Source organism: Mastigoproctus giganteus, chromosome 6 (assembly GCF_048544385.1).
Source record: "Mastigoproctus giganteus isolate SK-2022 chromosome 6, ASM4854438v1, whole genome shotgun sequence".
Lineage (NCBI taxonomy): Eukaryota > Metazoa > Arthropoda > Arachnida > Uropygi > Thelyphonidae > Mastigoproctus > Mastigoproctus giganteus.
The window spans coordinates 228469562-228486522 of record NC_143580.1 but is presented as its reverse complement, the minus strand read 5'-3'; the positions used below and the strand labels follow the sequence as shown (position 1 = coordinate 228486522).

At 34.4% G+C, this 16961-nt stretch overlaps 1 protein-coding gene across 4 annotated transcripts in view; it reads left to right on the top strand.

Moving 5' to 3' along the window:
• Positions 1–16961, top strand: part of Myo81F (unconventional myosin 81F) — a 326469-nt gene that overhangs the window by 258630 nt on the left and 50878 nt on the right. For 3 of the 4 annotated variants that reach the window (XM_090376766.1, XM_090376764.1, XM_090376762.1), the window contains 4 exons: positions 2589–2791; positions 8515–8646; positions 14250–14416; positions 15774–15932. In XM_090376766.1, the coding sequence (XP_090232892.1) occupies positions 2589–2791; positions 8515–8646; positions 14250–14416; positions 15774–15932 (661 nt within the window). The remainder of the gene's footprint in view (positions 1–2588; positions 2792–8514; positions 8647–14249; positions 14417–15773; positions 15933–16961) is intronic. The other variant, XM_090376763.1, reaches the window with a different exon arrangement.

Sequence of the window (16961 nt, the reverse complement as noted above, 5' to 3'; positions counted from 1 at the left end):
AGATCACCACAGCATCTCTCTGTTCTCAGAAAGAAGCATATGGACAGCCATGTTGCCCAACCTTCCCCTACAAGATGGAACTTCAATATACGCACCATGAACAGCGTTTATGAAAATTTTGAATCCTTAAAAAGTGCATGGAGGAACTACAAGCAACAGCAAATGCAGATAAGACGATTTCAGAAGCAACTGGAATTTTGCACATCTTGAGTAATGAAAAATTCAAATTCTGGTTAGAACTTTTCCATCAGAGAATGCATCATGTGAAAGTTATTTATAATCAAATGCAAACTTGAGAAATTGAGGCAGTTAAAATACATGAATATATAGGAAACTTTAAGAATGCCATTCTAAAAATCAGGAATTCAATGTACTGTGAAAATCCTTCAAAAACACTCATGGTTGAAGCAAAGGAAGTATGCGACTATATAAGCGTTGACATAGGTGAGAGATATTCTTTTACAAAGCAATTAATTGCTGCTAAATTGTTTAACAAGGAGAACTTTGTTATTTTTTGTATGAAAATGCTCATGGAAGAGGTACGGGAGACTGCTGTGGCATATCCCTTGATTGAAAGAGAAAAACTTCTTACCGAATTACAAGTTTTCTATAGTAGACATGATCTACACAATTATTGCAAATTAACTGACTTGCTGAAATTTATCTCAGAAAATAATCTAGCTGAAGTTCTTAGTGAACTTACAATCTCATAAAAGTTCTTTTGACCATTCCGATAACTACTTCAGAGCTTGAACGCTGCCATTCGACATTAAAAAGAATAAAAACATTTTTAAGGAACACTATGAATCAGGAAAGACTAAATACTCAAGCAATGCTTTCAACAGAAAAAAGCTTGGTCAACAGTGCACAAAACTTGAATGAAAAAGTTATTAATCTATTTTCAACAAATAAAAACCGAAGAATGGATTTCGTTTTTAAATAAAAGTTAAAAATAAATAAAAGTTATAAATAAAAGTCTTAATGGTAAATGTCTAGTTAATGTTTTGTAGTATTTTTAACTTTCTTATCATTATTACTGTGTATGTCTACATGTCTTATAACCAAGGCAATTTAATGTAACTTTAAGATGCAACACCCCCAAACATCAGAGTCACGAGCTGCCACTGACTACTTCTTTAGTAGGGAGAAAAAGACTAAGTTAACTTTATTCTCTCTCAAATACGGTCTTGTCTTATTCTACAAAAAAAACTACTCCATGCTCACCTTCAGAAACATTTAGACTTTTAGATAAGATGACATATCGTTATTAAGGAGATAAACCCTGACTTATGACTTTTCTTGGCATAAGGATCATGGAAAATATTTCTTTGTCATCATCAAAAAACTAAGTTTTCCTTTTCGCTCTTAGTTAGGGCAGATTTTTACTGACATAGCAAATCTTCCCTCCATGGAACATTGTATCAACATCTGTGATGGTAAAACCTGTTATTAACCCCTAGACTTTATCCAGAGGACAGTTGGGTTAATTAATGATCTCTCATTTAGAAATTCACTACACCTTCTATCACACAAACATTCAGTTTCTGCTGAATGCCATTTCCACAGATATTTCGATGGTCACTTTTCTTCTGAATTAACATCTCTAACTGCAATTCCTTCTAAACCTGTCCGTCATATGCATAAACTATAGCAGAGAGAAAAACAACAGGCACTCAAGTTCACTCACTTTGCTTCCCACTTCATGCTAACACTATGGAGTAGAAGGCCTGTTGTGACCTTGAGCCACCTGATGTTTTTCTTCCTTCTATAGAATACTATAGAGTCTAATTCCATTCATGTTTGGAATCACCATAAAAAATTAAAAAATACCATCTGCAGTAATTTTTCGAAAATTAGATTCTCATAAAAGTAATGCCAAGCAATGGTTGTGTCATAGAACCATGCTTGGGATGGTGGGCTTCCATCCTCATTTATCTCTTCTACAGAAGTATCTTCCATCTTGGTGCCTCCGTAGCCAGGTGAGCAGGAGGAGGTGCGTAGCACATGCTTCTTGATTAGACCGGGGTTTGAGCCCATGACCACCAAATACGGAGGGTACGGAAAGGTCAGGGAATGGCCACCGCATATCCCCGGAGCAATATGGCCTTAGTTGCTAATGCTCCTAAAAACCAAATAACAAATAAACAATCTTCCATCTTGTGTAACATTTCCTTCATATGTATATTTTGAAAATTATAGTCTACAGAAATCAAGTAAAATGTCAATAATCATTTTCTGTCTTTCAGTATTCTAGTACTCACACATGAGAGTAGAATACTTATGGGTTATAGATACATTATACATTAAGAATATGGTCATTTCATGATAATAATAAAACTAAAAAAAAAAAAAAAAACACCCAGTCCTCGCCAAAAAACTTGGAACCTCCTTCGTGCCTTGATTCACTTGTTCTTAACATGTCTGTTGTGTATTCAGCTAGTGCCTACTATTATTGCTTTTACTTATATTGATTCTCTTTATATAAATATATTTCACTAGATTCCATTTACCCTGCCTATAAATTACTTTGTAGGAATTTTATTTTTGTCTAACATATGGATGTAATATAATATTATTTTTAATTATAGGTTAAATCGTAGTAAACTTGAAAAACTTCGCCAAGAGTATGGAGATATTGAAGAAAGCTATAAATCGTTTCGTCATAGTCATTGGGCTTTCAGTAAAGTATCACTTCCTCATAGCTTGAGTACTATGGCAGATTCAGAATTAGAAGATACTGCTCTTCACGTATTTTCTTCGATACTAGCATATTCAGGACTTTTAGAACAAGGTGACCATTTTGGTTATGTATTATTTAAATATAATCCTAAAGAAAATTTTTTTTTTCCCAATTTCTTTTTTATAATATAACTTTTATATTCATATGTTAATTGTTAACAGTTTTTTTATCTCCTTTGCATGGTTTGTTATATGTATTATCTTCATTATTTTATTCTGTGATCATCCATAGCTCCAATTAACGTAAACGAAAAAGAGACTCCCCCCCTCTCTAACTCTGTGCCACATCTTGTGGCTGATAGATCACAAAAATTTTATCTTCAAATAAAAAAATACCTTTTTAAATAATAAATTATTTTGCTGCATGTCAGCATATTTTGCTTGTTTGTTTGTTGTAGGGTTTAGCAGATAATGCATATGAATTTTGATTTTAACTCTCATATCATTAATCCATTCATTATTTTCATCTGTACAGTAACTTACACACTGAGTTAAGCCTCAATAAACATTGAAATATTGAAAAGTTAGAGCAACTTTCCAAATTTGGGTTGAACACATGCAAATTTCGATATAATAAATCTCGTTATTAAATAAATAAATAAATACAGTGGATTCCGGTTATTTGGGCCACCGGTTAATCGGGGCAGCTGTTTATTTCGGGCAAATCTTAAAAAACAGAACCCATTCGAGAAAATAGCCAGGGTTTACTTCGCTTATTGTGATTTTAAATGTTTCTCACCAACCACGTATTAAAATAAGACACAGAAACTGGAATTTTAAAAACTATATATTTACAATTAAAATAACTTTACAACTAAAAAGGATAAAATATATATATACATAGAATAAAATACATTAAAATACCGGGTTAAGAGCGATAAAACCGACCGTAGCTTTCGAAGGCTCCTGCCTTCTTCTTCAGTGGTAGCTTCCTTGTACTGCGGTGCATCTTAAGTACCAGCAGGTTCACGGTATAAATCATGTGTTTCATCGCCACATGTTCTATTCTCCTGTGTACTGGGACCGGAAGTGGCTCGGGAGCGTGTCATATGAAATTGTTCATCCCTTCTGAGGACTGTAGCCTCAAAGAGGGGATGAATCCACAAACCTTTGTCTCTATTGATGTTCTCTGTCGAACTAATCCGCAAACTCTCGAGCCACTTGCGGTCCCAGAACCTATGCGCCCGATCAGTGATGATAGCTTCATCCTGGGAGATCTGGTATTGCTTCTCCCAAAAATGCTCGGCCACAGCGGACTTACCATAATCTGCATTCCTTATTGCCTTAGTGTGCTCCCCCAGCCATTCTTTGAGGCGGCTGGGGAGCACACTCCCAGCGCTTTGTTTCCCCTACATAACATTCCCCACAATCCGGGCATTTAATACTATAAACACTAGCATTCTCTTTTTGAATGGGGTCTTTTACTTGTGACACGATTGTGTGCAGCTTCTGGCGTGGAATCTGCACACAACGCATCTGATAATTTCTTAGTACCCTAGTTATATGCTCAGTTAAGCCCGGATAGTAGGAAATGTATGCAGTGGCTATTGGAGTGAAGGGTTCGCCTTTCCTCTGATTTTCTCCAATATACTTTTGTATAATCCTCTGGGGGTAGCCACACTTTGTAAGATCCGCCGTGACACGTTCATATTCTTCTTTCCTATCCTCATTTAAAATCACAATATGAATTTACCCAACACCAGAGGCCTGTTTGAAGATTTACTTTGTTTAATTGGGACAACATATTGTTTAATCGGGGCAGGAGACCGCAGCACTGTAGATTACCCTACGATTGTCTCCGACTGTTCAGTTGGATTTCTGGAGGTCACAACTATAAAACAATAAAAACAATTAGCAATCACCTGTTTATTGGGCTTTTCTGTTAGTGCAGTCTATCATAAATGGATAGTAAACTCGATCTCATTGAATTTATGATAATACTGACAGCTGGAATTCTGTGGGTTATTATCGTGAAATGTGTTTACACTTCCATGAAATCTTCAATCATATAAAAAATTTAATTTTCAGAATCTTCTCTTCATTCCTATTTTTAATGCTTCGTAACTTGTTACTCTGTTCTCACTTGTGCGTATTGTGTTACTTGCAATTTGTGTGTGCCGTGTTCTTTGTTATTGATTGCTTATCTTTTTACTGTTTTAAATTTTAACCCCCACCCACAAATGTCAGTGAACAGAAATTTAAACTAGTTAGTATGTACATATTACAGTACGTATTAATTATTCCGATTATCATGTATATTCTTCTGATTTTCCCGTATCATTAATTTTTTAATTTGTAAGGTAATAAAGGGTAAATTTGCGCTTGATATACCTTTACTTTTATAGCCTGTGGATAACATTCCTCCTATTTTTGCTAATTAGAATCGCTGTTTAATAGAATTAAAATTCAATTCACAAAAGTGATCACAATGGCCAGTGCTTACTACACATTGTATTGTGAACAGTACTTTACTATGGTGAGTCCATTGTAACATGATTTGATTGTACAGTGAACCAATTGTAAAGCAGGGGTCCGTTGTATTTTTAACTATTTACGTAAACCTTCAGATAATTTGGGCAGCCGCTTAATCGGGCCAAAATGCACTAGTCCCGATGTGTTCCAAATAACTGGAATCATCCGTATCTGTTTATTGATTAGTATGAAAAAAAAAAAAAAAGTATAAATGCTGCCTTTTAAATCTTTCCTGTTTGGCTGAGGCCACACAGTAGATTCTCATGGAAGAATTTGTATTTTTATTTGCATATTTGTTGCTCATGATTCAATTTGCACACCAATTAGTTCCTCTCAGTCCAAATAATTAACAATAACAGTAAAAATTGTAGGCATAACATTAAACCAAATAGTCCTTATTTTGATATTAGAAAAGTTGTAATCTCTTTTGTAATCATTTGATTTTGCATTATTTATATTTGTTGAAAGAAATTAATAGTGTACTGATCTACCTTTGGTCATAATGATCTGTTGCAGTGCATCATGGAAGACTTTTACTAATTTCTGGTAGAAAGCTGATATTATTGTGCTCCACTCCTCCTTTAAACTATACATGAGCTCCACTAACAAAAAGGCTGTCATGGCCCTGCCCTAATTTTATGTTCTGATACATCCCAAATATGGTCAGTTGGATTGAGGTCTGAGCTCTCTGCCGATCACTGCAATGTTCCAGTGTTATTCTGTTCAAAATACACATTCAAAATCCTTGCTGTGTGATATGAAGTAGTAATAGTGACAAATGATGCAATCAAGCAAGCTTATATAGCATCAACCAAAAAAAAAAAAAAAAAAACCCCTACACACTTCACCTTGGCGCCTCTGTAGCCAGGTGGACAGGAGCAGCAGTGCGTAGCACACGCTTCTTGATTAGACCAGGGTTTGAGCCCGTGACCACCAAATACGGAGGATGCGGAAAGGTCAGGGAATGGCCACCGCATATCCCCGGAGCAATATGGCCTTAGTCACTAATGCTCCTAAAAACCAAAACAACATCAACACACTTCACCCATCTATACGTTCCAAGAATTTGTCTAGTTCTTCCTTGAATGTATTCAAACCATCCACTTCCACAACAGATGGAAGCCTGTTCCAACAATCAACCATCTGCTGGCTGAAGGCAAACTTCTGGCACATCTATCCTGCAACCATTCTTCCTCAATTTGAATTTATGCCCTTTCATGTATGTAGTCTCAGCAAGAGGAAGAATGCCATTAACATTTAGCTTACTCAATCCATGCAAGGCTTTAAACACCTCAATCAGATCTCCCACGGATGCCTAGTCTCCAGGTGCTACAATTCGCAGAACTGAAGCCTTTCTAGTTAAGAGCACCTGTTCCAGCAGATCTGCATCCTTTCTAAAGTGAGGCCTCCAGACCTGTATACAGTACTAAAGATGCAGCCTAACCATGGCCGTGTACAAGGGGATAATCACCTCCTTATATTCTTGCTAGCAAAATTTCTGTATATCATTGAAAAACCCCATGATCTGCCCTGGCAGCATTTCTGCACTACATACAGAATTTTATATCTGACTGCACAATTACTGCTAGGTCTTTTTCATTTTCCACTACCCTGACTTGCATAACTTTGCCACATTGTAGGGCACATAAAAAATGAATCTCTCAGAACATCAGTATAGGACACAGCATTCATGGTTCCATGCACTGTGACCAGTAGATCTAGTCCATGCCATGAGAAAAACATCTGACTGCAACACCTCCTCACAACTTCACTCTTTGGAAAACACATTCAGGTAATAATCACTCTTCTTCAGGTGTCCTCAAGTATGGCCTTCAGACCAAAAGCGTGTGCAGCATGACTCAACTCATCACTTCACAGGATTGACTTCCCTTGACTGACAGTCCAGGTTCAGTATGCTTTGTACAATGCCAATGAACAGTTTTCATTTGTTCTTGTTACCAAAGGCTTGTGGGCTGCAGCTCTTCTGTGAAAATTCATGGTGTCTGCCTTTGTATGTGTAATGGAAACACAAGTTTGCCTGTGACTTCTCATATCTCCTAAACTCAGATTTTCTAGGTTATGACAGTGATGATGTAACCAACTGTCTCAAGGCATGTCAACTATTATTTAGCATTTTATGCTTCCTTGGTCATTTTCACTGTCAACTCTGGACTTGAATTTCTTTAGCACATTATATTTTTAATTAGGATTTGGGCATGAGGCAAGTGAATGTTAAGTTTGTTCCACGCATTATCACTTGCAATCAAGATAGTATAAAGGCCTCTTTCTATCTGAGTTGTTCAAGCAAGCTGTGTCAGATCCTGCTTTATTAACAAAAATTATAACAGATGATGAGTTGGTTATGGATATGGCCCAGAGACCAAGGGTGTTCCCAATGGAAAATGCTGTAGCAAAAGCCAATAAAGGCAAAGCAGTCAAGACTACATGGTAATGCCAATTACATTTATTGACAACTAAGGGATGGTATTAACAGTGATACCTTGCTCAGGAAGGTATCACTGTTAATATAGCCTACTACCAAGTTTTAAAACCGTTGAGAGATAAAAACCACCATAAATGACCCAAAAAATGGTGATATACACCTGCCTTATTCATTTGGTTTGGCATCATGCAACTTTTGGCTATTTCAAAAATTAAAACAGAGCATGAAAAGAAAACAATTTGAGTTGCTTTGAGAAATCCAATCAAACACAACTCACTGCCTAAAAGCATTTACAAAGAAGACTCAAAAATATTTTTTATCATTTGCAGGCTTATGGAACAAATATGTAATTGCAGAAGGTTATAATGAAAAATATTAACAATGTAAACATATATCATTGAATAAAATTAATATTTTGCAACATTCACCGAACTTTTTGATTAGATTTTATATGCATACAAGGTTTGATCAACAAGAACAAAATTAATCTTGCACTGAAAAAGTCTCCCTGTTACCACACAACACGCTAATACAATAAATCAATTTTTAAAATTAATCGAACATATTTGAATATAGCTACTACCAGAAGATGGAAAGCCAGAAAATGTGATGATTTAACAGTGACACTTTATGCTGATTAGAAGCATCGTGGACAAGAAGAAAAGCCATTTATTCAAAAGTAAAACAGAAAAGACTTGTTTAGCTGTTATCTATTTAAATTTTAAATTAATTTTATAAACTTACCAAAGTTTAGTAAATGCATAAGGAATTCTATCTTTTTTGTTGAAGTTTTTTACTTTCTTATTTTATGTGTGCTTTAACCTTTCATAATTAAATTAAATCTATCTGATGTCTGACAGAAGATGCAGAGTGGCTTGCTGAGAGGGATCATCTTCAACTGGCCCAGTCAGTTTTAGACAGATGCATGAAAAAAGAAGCACTTCTTAATGAGCTTTTCTTGCAGCTCGTCAAGCAAACCACTGATCACCCAGGTAAGAAAAACTGTTATGATTAAAATCTATTCTAAACACCTTCTAGATTTTGACACTTTATACCATAATAATTATATCTTATTTCCTTCAATAAATTATTCATTCATAAAAATAAATATGTATTTATTCATAAGCAGAATTCTGGGAATTCAGAGTTCCCAGAATTTCAGTTATAAACGAAATCCCTCCCACATCCATTTCAATACACACACAGTGTATAAGAATTACACTTGATAATATACAGCATTTTGCCAATATACAGCATTGATAATATACAGCATTTTTCTAAATTTATTTAATTCGTAAATAAATTTAGAAAAAATATACAGAATTTTTATTTTTATAATTCTGATGAGTGCTAAGAGTTGTTTCCTAATTAATAGTTTTTTGTAATGCAAATAAAGGTTTTTTAATTCAAAATCCACTGAAGAAGATATACAAGCGAGGTGATCGGAATATGTGCCATCCTACATTTAAATTTTAAAGTTAAATTTAAATGTTAATTGTTAATTCAGTTATGACTAATAATAAAATAGCAAATGCTTAAAAAAAGCGGTACTCACCTTGAATAAATCTGCATGGTTTAATTAGAGAGGGTTGGTTAATATTTAGGTTGAATAGTTGAGTTGAAGAGATTAAGGGAGGGGCAAAAATAAAGTGTTATTTAGAAAATTAGAATAGGTGCAAGGAAACAGGTGTGTACACATCTAATCCTTGGTTGTCATTAAAGTAGGGAATAGTTGAAATTAAATAAATAATATAGTGGGCCAATAGTCATTACGGGGACTTTCGTTGGATTACAACGTCTTCAGTTGGCAATTGAGTGGGTAGAGAACACACGATATTTAAGAAAATATTTATACTCTCGTGATGCACTTTTCGACGTGTAGTAACCTTAACCGCGAGAGGGTTGGTTAATTTTTCTTAATTTCTTTTATATAATCTTAACTTCTGTTATTTGTTATATAACCTGAAATTGATTTTGCCATAGTGCGTGTTAATCATCACAGAAACAGAGAACGCCGTTATAATTTTTTCCTTTCAATTTGGGTTCTGACCCCAGAAAAGTAACCCAAATTGTATGTATACAGTGATAAGTTTTTGTATATTATCTTATGTGTCTATACTCTTTAACAATGTACCATATTTTACCTACGTGTCATCCGTAGGTATGTTTTTTGTGATACTCTTCCCCATAAACTAACACATATATTATATTACATTATGGATATAGTGTATATATTGCCACTGCAATTGGCCTCCGAACCCCCTCGATATCAATCCCATAGAGAGAGCATATCAGGCATCTGGATACACCAATCGCCTCCATACCTGCATTGCTGATCACATTACACACAGCTTGGTTGGCCATACCTCCCGAACGCTTCTGACATCTTGTTGAATCAATGCCATGTCAAATAGCTGCTGTGCTGAGGACAAAAGGAGGACATACGAAGTATTAGGTAGGTGATCATAATTCAGTGATCATTCAGTGTGTATGTATCATCATCAGCCATTTTTAATCCGCTGCAGGATGAAGGCATCTCCAGCAACTTTCCAGTTCCTTCTGTTTTGTGCAATGGCCATCCATTTACTACCATTTACTCATGAATTTCATCTGTCCATCTCCGTCGTTGTCTTCCAGGTTTTCTTTTAGCTCCTCTTGGGTACCATTCTGTTATTCTCTTAGTCCATCTGTCTTTCTTTAACCTCTAGGATACTGTCCATCTTTCATTAACCTCTAGGATATTAACATTCTTTCACCTTTCACCTCTCACCTTTCACAAAGAATGTCCTTTACTTGAGTTTGCTGCCTAATCCATGTGTTTCTCTTCTTATCTAACAGTCTGATTCCCAATATAATTTGTTCCATTCTTCGTGGTGTTGGTCTCAGCTTCTCTTCCATTCTTTTAGTGGGTGCCCAAGTTTCATTTCCATAAGTCATGGTGGGCAGTATACATTGGTTCGTTATTTTACGTTTCAGACAGATTTGGATATTGCCCCTCAGTATGTGACTATATTTCCTGAATGCTGTTTATTTATTCTTCTAAAATTTATTCTTCTCTTGACTTGCAGCCATTTATCATTATTACAGATGATGACTTGTCCCAGATAAGTATATGACTCCACCTTTTCAATTACTGCTCCTTCAATCATTATATTCCTATATATATATATATATATATATATATATATATATATATATATATATAGATACTATGATAGGTATGATAGATACTATTTAATAACTTTTTCTATGCTTTTTATCTTTCTGCTGTCTAATTCTAAAGTTCTTTCCGTTCGTTAAACTATTAGTGTAATACGAGGGTGACACAAACGTTCCTACTATCCTACTTATATTGCTATTTTTTGTTTTTATTTATTTAAAATACTCCTTTTTCCCTTCCCCATCCCGAATTTAATACCTCATCCTTATACCATTTGCTTGTTCTAAAACTTTTTTTTTTAAAATACATTGATTTCCTATCTATACAAAATTAAATCCTACACTAAATTCTAAATATTTACATTAAACATATTGATATTAACCATTTTTATCTCAACTCGATACTTATTTTTACCTAAATAAATTGCGCTGCGTTGGAACTACCTTGTCTATACTGTATTAGAAAGTGCTAATTTCATTTTTGCTGCTCTTTTGGCCTTTCACTTTTCTTCTACTACTACTATGGACAAGCATAGAAATGCAGTTCCTGATACATGGTCAGGTGTAGTCCCCTGATGAAACACCTGATCATGTATCAATATTTATTTAAGCTGACATCAGATCAAGCATTTTTGCATTACTTATATTAGACCATTTGCTAAAAATGTTTCCCCCATATCTGATGACAACTGTACCATTTTATTTTTATTTTATTTGCATTTTATTAGTATTTTGATGTACTAATTTTCCTTACAGTTCCCCCACTTTATATTGGCTTGGCAATTCAGCCCATAATTTTCTTAATTCATCATAACCTCTAGGATATTAACATTCTTTCACCTTTCACAAATCTACTCACTTCCTTTTCTACTTTCCTCACTCTTCTAGTTGCTGGCACTTTGTGTAACTTTCACATCCATTTATGCACACTTAATTCAATATATATATATATATATATAATATTGATAAAAAATAATAGGATTTAATCACATTCTGAATGACTAAGCAGGCAAAAAAAAAAGTATTAAATTATTAAACTGGGTTATGGATCCGGGGCACTACTAGTTATAGTAGAAATACTTTGTACCTGGCAACCATAATGAAATTTAGACAAATGTTTATGTATCGGGTAGGGGTGCTGACCTGTCAATTGTAATTACCATGGAAAAATTGAGAAAGCCAGCAAGGTAAAAGCAGATAACCTGAAATTAAATTAGATTTTATTCCTCCCCCCCCCCCCATCACAGAGAGCTGTCAGCTTTCTTCTTTGGGTCTCCAATGTTGCTCTGTAATCACCACATGTAGCTAACTTCACTGATTCCAGTCTAAGCAAACAGTAAGTTGGCATTAACCTGACTATTCCGTTATCTAAAGTTACTTTGTCTAAATTTCATACTATATTTTGCCTTCTTTTGATTTCTAACTTTCTTTCATTTTTCCTTTAACTAGATTTAATTGGCATTATTTTAGCTTTTAAGCTCTATTTTATACTTATATATTTATTTTTATGTATATTCAAATTTTATTCCTTCCTTTTGGTCTCTGTTGGGTCGGCTACCATGTATACGTTTCACACGTATATACATCATAACAGAAACAGAGATCCTGCTTATTGCAGTGGCTCCTACGGTTTTTGCTGCCGACCCTTTGAAGAAGTAGTTAAAGTCCTAGGACCCACTACTTTAGGTACCATCATTATTATTTTTATGTTAATCTAATTTAATTTCAGGTTATCTGCTTTTACCTTGCTGGCTTTCTCAATTTTTCCATGGTAATTACAATTTGACAGGTCAGCACCCCTACTCAATATACTGAAAATAAACATTTGTCTATATATATATATATATTCCACTCAGTAGTTAAATACTGTAATCCTCCTTTAAGTTGAAACAGGTTTTAATTTTAGTGAGGTTAAAACTCAGTGCAGGTAAGTAGTTTCATGCATATCTTTCATTTAACTATGTGGGTTGTTTAGAAAGTAGTGGTGATACTTTAATATACTTGTTTTTTGAGAAGTAATGTGGTATAAGCTGCATGTATAAAAGGAGATAGAAGGGTTGTACAACAGCAGCAGTAGTTTTGCAAGAGTACATGATTGAGAAAGGTGTTTTGCTGGAGTAGAAAGTGTAAGTACTTGTAGGTTCTTTGGGCTTTGTTTACAAAAAGAGAATGCCTGAATAAATACTGAAGTTTACATAGGGACAAAATACAAAAGAATGTTTTTTGAGATTTGTGGAAAGATGGATAGCTTGATGCTCCAAATTTTGCCCATCCAAAAAAAATTCAGAAAAGAACCAGGGAATGTAGATTTTGTGCTGATTATTGCATGTAACTGTGATAACAATCTGTGTCATGCTGTTCACAAGCTAACACTGTAATTGCTGCATTCTGCCATTCATTTCCAGAGAAGAATTTATGCCCAGTAACAGGACAAAAGTACTGCCATCTCCTAGAGACAGTGCCAGTCATCTTACTTAACAAATCAAGATATTATGTGACTGGCATTTTATATCATTACTGTTAAGGGATTATTTGACTTAAAGAGAATAATAGCAAAGCTTAACTGACGGTACTCACCTCAACTAATCCGCTTAGTTGTATGGTGTTTAAGGCAAAGTTATGGAAATTCAATTAAATTGCATGGAAATGGAATTTAAAAATAAATGGAGTAGGGATTATTAAAAACCTGTAATTAAAATTTGCCCAAAAGAAGAAGTGCACCACCCCATTCCCTGGTTGTCCTATATAAATTGTTGAAACTATGAAGGACTTATTAGTTCTTCATAGTGTCAACAGTTCTTCATAGTTTCAACAATTTATATAGGACAACCAGGGGATGAGGTAGTGCACTTCTTCTTCTTCCTTTGGGCAAATTTTAATTACAGGTTTTTAATAATCCCTACTCTATTTATTTTTAAATTCCAATTCCATGCAACTTAATTGAATTTCCATAACTTTGCCTTAAACACTATACAACTAAGTGGATTATTTGAGGTGAGTACCATCAGTTAAGCTTTGCTATTATTCTCTTTAAGTCAAATTTCAAAATAACAGTACATTTAAGAAGCTCTATTAATTAACTAAGTGTTAAGGGATTATTAAACAAGCTCCTCCTCCACAATTTTCTGGATGAGAACTTATGAATTTGATTTGTTCTACAAGATGGGAAGCACTCAGCAGTAATTGCTTTTAAGCAACATGACATTGTTTCTTTTCTTTAACAAAATTGAGCTGCTGATGGTATCAGATTCCTTGTAATGTTTGAGATGGAGTTGCGCTGGAGCTCAGGTGGTTTTTTTTTTTTTTTGTAGGAACCTGTTGCCACTACTTTTTGAATAGTTCTCATAGTTCTTATACACTATATAAGAAATTACCTGAATATAAAATTAATAAATGACTAGCTAATTTGTAAATAATGAATTATGTCATTCTACAGATCCAAACAGTAGAGTGAACCTTCGGCATTGGCAACTTTTATCATTAGCTTGTAGTGTTACTACTCCTCCAGACAGGCAGATCCTTAGCTATCTCCATGCCCATCTTAAAAGATGTGCTATTGATGAAGTCACTGAAGAGGGACAGTATGCTCAATTCTCACTTAGGGTAAATGAACCTATTTTCAGATGGTACTGTTCAGCTAAATGTAGTTTAACTTTGATAAAGTGCTTATTTTTAAATATCAGAAAAATTTCTTTAAAATTAAAAATATCTTGGATCCTTTTGAATATTTCGGTTTCATATAAAATATTCATAAATCCATATTTTTTGAAAATTTTACATAATAAAAAATTAGTGTATCTCGTATCTTGCAAAACTTTCCCATAGCTGCTGAAGCCGAATCCCTAGAAAAGTTTTAAACCAAGTTAAAAATAAATAAATAAAATAAATAAAACATGGCTTGCTCTTTTTATGTATAAGTTGAATCCATTTGTATATAATAACCTGAATTTCATTGACATCAGGAGATGTGCTGCTTCAGGAAGCTATGGCAAAATGTCTTATGGTAATATTAATTATTATTAGTATTTAGAGGTGGACATTTTTACTATCTACCAAAATGAAAACCCAATAACTTGTACTTTTCCTGTAGTCAAAAAATGACTATCCAGTTCTGTCTTGAACTGTATCCAAACTGCCTGCCTCAGCCACCTTTTGAGGATAACTTATTTCAGTGCTAAGTGATTGTCATTTAGCAACAGGCAGTCAAGTTAAATCTCAACAAAATTCAAAGAGGTTTTTTGAAAAATTGATTTGTTATGCCTGAATTATCTAATTTGAGGAATTTGCTCTTTTGTAACCTTTAAATTTAATTAAACTGATTAGTTAAGCATAATTTACACCAGTTTGTGTGTTAATTTTCAAATTAAAAACGTGGTCAATCTAGTAATTCAGAAAAGAACCCTGTATTACAGAATAATATAGTATTAGTTTATTCACCTCAACCAATACAGTTCAGCATGAACTAGCTAGGCATACAGATGAAAGTTGAATTTGAGAAAAATAGAATCCTGCAAAAAAGTTCAGTTTTAGTTGTAATAATATTAGATTTTATTATTTTGTCACCTAAGGAGCCAGTATTTAAAACATGCATTAATTGACCTTTTTGGATTGGACTGTGGGAAGTTTTCTTTTGGTCGGTGGGTTTAGCAGGTTGCCCTTGCAGGTGATCTGGGCTGACAGTTTGAATGGGTTCGGAGGTCAGCAGTTCAAGCAAGTAATAAAGAGTTGAACTGCTGTGAGTTCTAGAATCCTGGCATGTGCTTCATGTTTCAGGACTTGACTTTGAGGCACTGTTTCCCTCCCCCCTCCAAATTTCAGATAAAGCTATTGTGATGATGTGGGTGTGATTTATCCATAGTTAGATTATTTTTAAATGTTTTACTGTTATATTTTTTTATAAATATTTCTTGATTGTGTTGACAATTTACCATATTAATTCAGTTTTTTATAATTATTTCAGTGCCTCATGAGGACACTAGAGACTAAAGGCAGAAAATGGCCTCCATCTAAGCAGGAAATAGCTTGTACCATTAGCAGAAGGCCAGTGCATGCAAGAGTATATTTCTTAGACGGTCAATTTCAGCCGGTTGAATTTGATCCTTGTGCTTCTATGTCAGAGGTAACGGATTTATTAAGAGAATTCATATGTTCAGTTAAATATACAAAGGGTGGTTTAGTGCAGACACATATTCACCTAGAACACTGGTGACTGAAGGTAGAAACTAGGCACATTTATTAGTCTTTTCTCTATGGCTATGACCCAGGAAACACATTTCTGCAACTGATGGATACACTTATTGAGGCAATATTTGTAAATGTCTCTGGTTGTCACCTTTACTTGGTCTCAGAATTTATTCTTTGTCTTCATCAGGAAAATGCTTGTTGTGCAAAAAAGGACTTCAGGGATGGAAAAAAGAAATAATTAAAAGAATTAAATTTTGCTAGCAGAATCAACATTCATCGACATTTTAATGAGCATTCGTTGGCATTTTTCTTTTACACTTGCCAGGCATTTGGGGTTTTTTTTTTTTTTTTTTTGCACAGTTATACGTGAAATGTGCAGTTAAAATATGTGTGCATTCAAAATGTTTTATTTGAATTCACACATAAGTGGGGGATAGCCTCCATGTATGTAATAATAAATGTAAGCCCACAAGTAAAAGAGGGATCTCATAAGGTATAAGAGGCTCACTTGATTGTCTGTGTTCATCTTTTACACATGAGCTTGGGTATACCACAGTATATAATATAGCATTTTAAGTTTTAACACTTCCTTAAAAAACTGTCTCATACAACTGGGTACTTCTAAAAATTCCTTAACATTTTGGTGGTGCTTCAGTGATGGATTTATATAACTCAAAAATATCATGCATTTTGAAAAACTTCCTGTGATATACAGGCAGTTAGAGATATCCTTGAGGAACAGGAACTCACAGAGAATATGATCAATCAGTGGGTTGATATTGGCAAAAAAGAATTAGTGTCACTTATTAACTGACAAAAACATTGTTGAAAGCATCACCAACAAGAAAAGGATGGATGGAAGTGATGGGGAAATGGAAGAACTAGAGGAGCAACCTGTTGATGTTCCTACAGATCAGGAAGCAATACAAGGCTTAGAGACTGTGATTGGGTGATTAGAGACACA